Below are 1,499 nucleotides of genomic sequence, written 5' to 3'. Positions count from 1 at the left end.
GGCGTGTATAGCCGCTGTCGTGAACTTGAGGAGCTTGCTGCGAGAAGGGAACTTGCTGCTACGGGTGATGTGGATATCCTGGAGCGCGAACTGGCGGACGCTCTCGTCCAGCTGAAGGCGTTGGAGGGGGAGAACGCTGCCCTGGCTGCGCTGCTCGCTGCAAAGAAGGCCGAGATGGTGGAAGCTAGCGATGCAGCAGGGAGGAGCGTGAGGGAGCTGGAGTCCCGTTTGTCCGCGGCGGTGTCCGAGGCGTCTCATGAACGCGCGATGGCGGAGAAGCTCATTAGCACCACACGCGGTGCGCTGACTGCAATGGTAGAGGAGAATCAAAAACAGGTAGAACAGCTTCGCGCGGACCACGATCAAGCCCGTGCTACAATGCAAGCTGAACTTGTTGCGCACCGAGAGATGCGCAACGCTCGTATAAATGAGAGGCTATCACATCCAGAACTCTGCGATAGCGCTTCACCGCAGATGCCACCGCCAAATACTGAAGTGCCAGTGGCCCCTGAAATAGTGCGCAGCGAACCTCTCTACAGCGTCACCATCGACGAGCTCAACAAGACAACAACACTCAACGAACAGTTGACGCGCGCCCTTGCGCAGAGGGAGGCTGACAATGAGAAGCTTGCAGAGGAACTTGCGCAGAGGGAGGCTGACAATGAGAAGCTCGCAGAGGATCTTGCGCAGAGGGAGGCTGACATCGAGAAGCTGACAGATGAACTTGCACAGAGGGAGGCTGACAATGAGAAGCTCGCAGAGGATCTTGCACAGAGGGAGGCTGACAATGAGAAGCTCGCAGAGGACCTCGCACAGAGAGAGGCTGACATCGAGAAGCTCGCAGAGGATCTTGCGCAGAGGGAGGCTGACAATGAGAAGCTCGCAGAGGATCTTGCACAGAGGGAGGCTGACAATGAGAAGCTCGCAGAGGACCTCGCACAGAGGGAGGCTGACATCGAGAAGCTCGCAGAGGATCTTGCACAGAGGGAGGCTGACAATGAGAAGCTTGTGGAGGAACTTGCGCAGAGGGAGGCTGACAATGAGAAGCTGACAGATGAACTTGCGCAGAGGGAGGCTGACAATGAGAAGCTCGCAGAGGATCTTGCGCAGAGGGAGGCTGACAATGAGAAGCTTGCAGAGGATCTTGCGCAGAGGGAGGCTGACAATGAGAAGCTTGCAGAGGAACTTGCACAGAGGGAGGCGGTAATTGAGGGTGCAGAGGCGGACGCGAGTAAGACAATTGAGGGTGTGTATAGCCGCTGTCGTGAACTTGAGGAGCTTGCTGCGAGAAGGGAACTTGCTGCTACGGGTGATGTGGATATCCTGGAGCGCGAACTGGCGGACGCTCTCGTCCAGCTGAAGGCGTTGGAGGGGGAGAACGCTGCCCTGGCTGCGCTGCTCGCTGCAAAGAAGGCCGAGATGGTGGAAGCTAGCGATGCAGCAGGGAGGAGCGTGAGGGAGCTGGAGTCCCGTTTGTCCGCGGCGGTGTCCGAGGCGTC

The 1,499-nt window shown here is 58.0% G+C and overlaps 1 protein-coding gene across 1 annotated transcript, besides 1 other annotated feature; it reads left to right on the top strand.

Annotated features, from left to right (window-relative positions):
• Tc00.1047053443971.10 (hypothetical protein, conserved) lies at positions 1-1,499 on the top strand (the record flags this gene model as incomplete). Its single annotated transcript, XM_797247.1, has 1 exon — positions 1-1,499. A coding segment is annotated over one exon (1,499 nt), but the record flags the coding sequence as incomplete, so codon positions are not given.
• Positions 1-1,499: a sequence feature (areas not merged during assembly with more than two copies in the genome that could not be assigned to a particular haplotype).

The sequence above is a fragment of the Trypanosoma cruzi genome, genomic scaffold, assembly GCF_000209065.1.
Source record: "Trypanosoma cruzi strain CL Brener 1047053517101 genomic scaffold, whole genome shotgun sequence".
NCBI classification, from domain to species: Eukaryota; Euglenozoa; class Kinetoplastea; order Trypanosomatida; family Trypanosomatidae; genus Trypanosoma; species Trypanosoma cruzi.
This window is presented reverse-complemented; position numbering and strand designations above follow the sequence as displayed.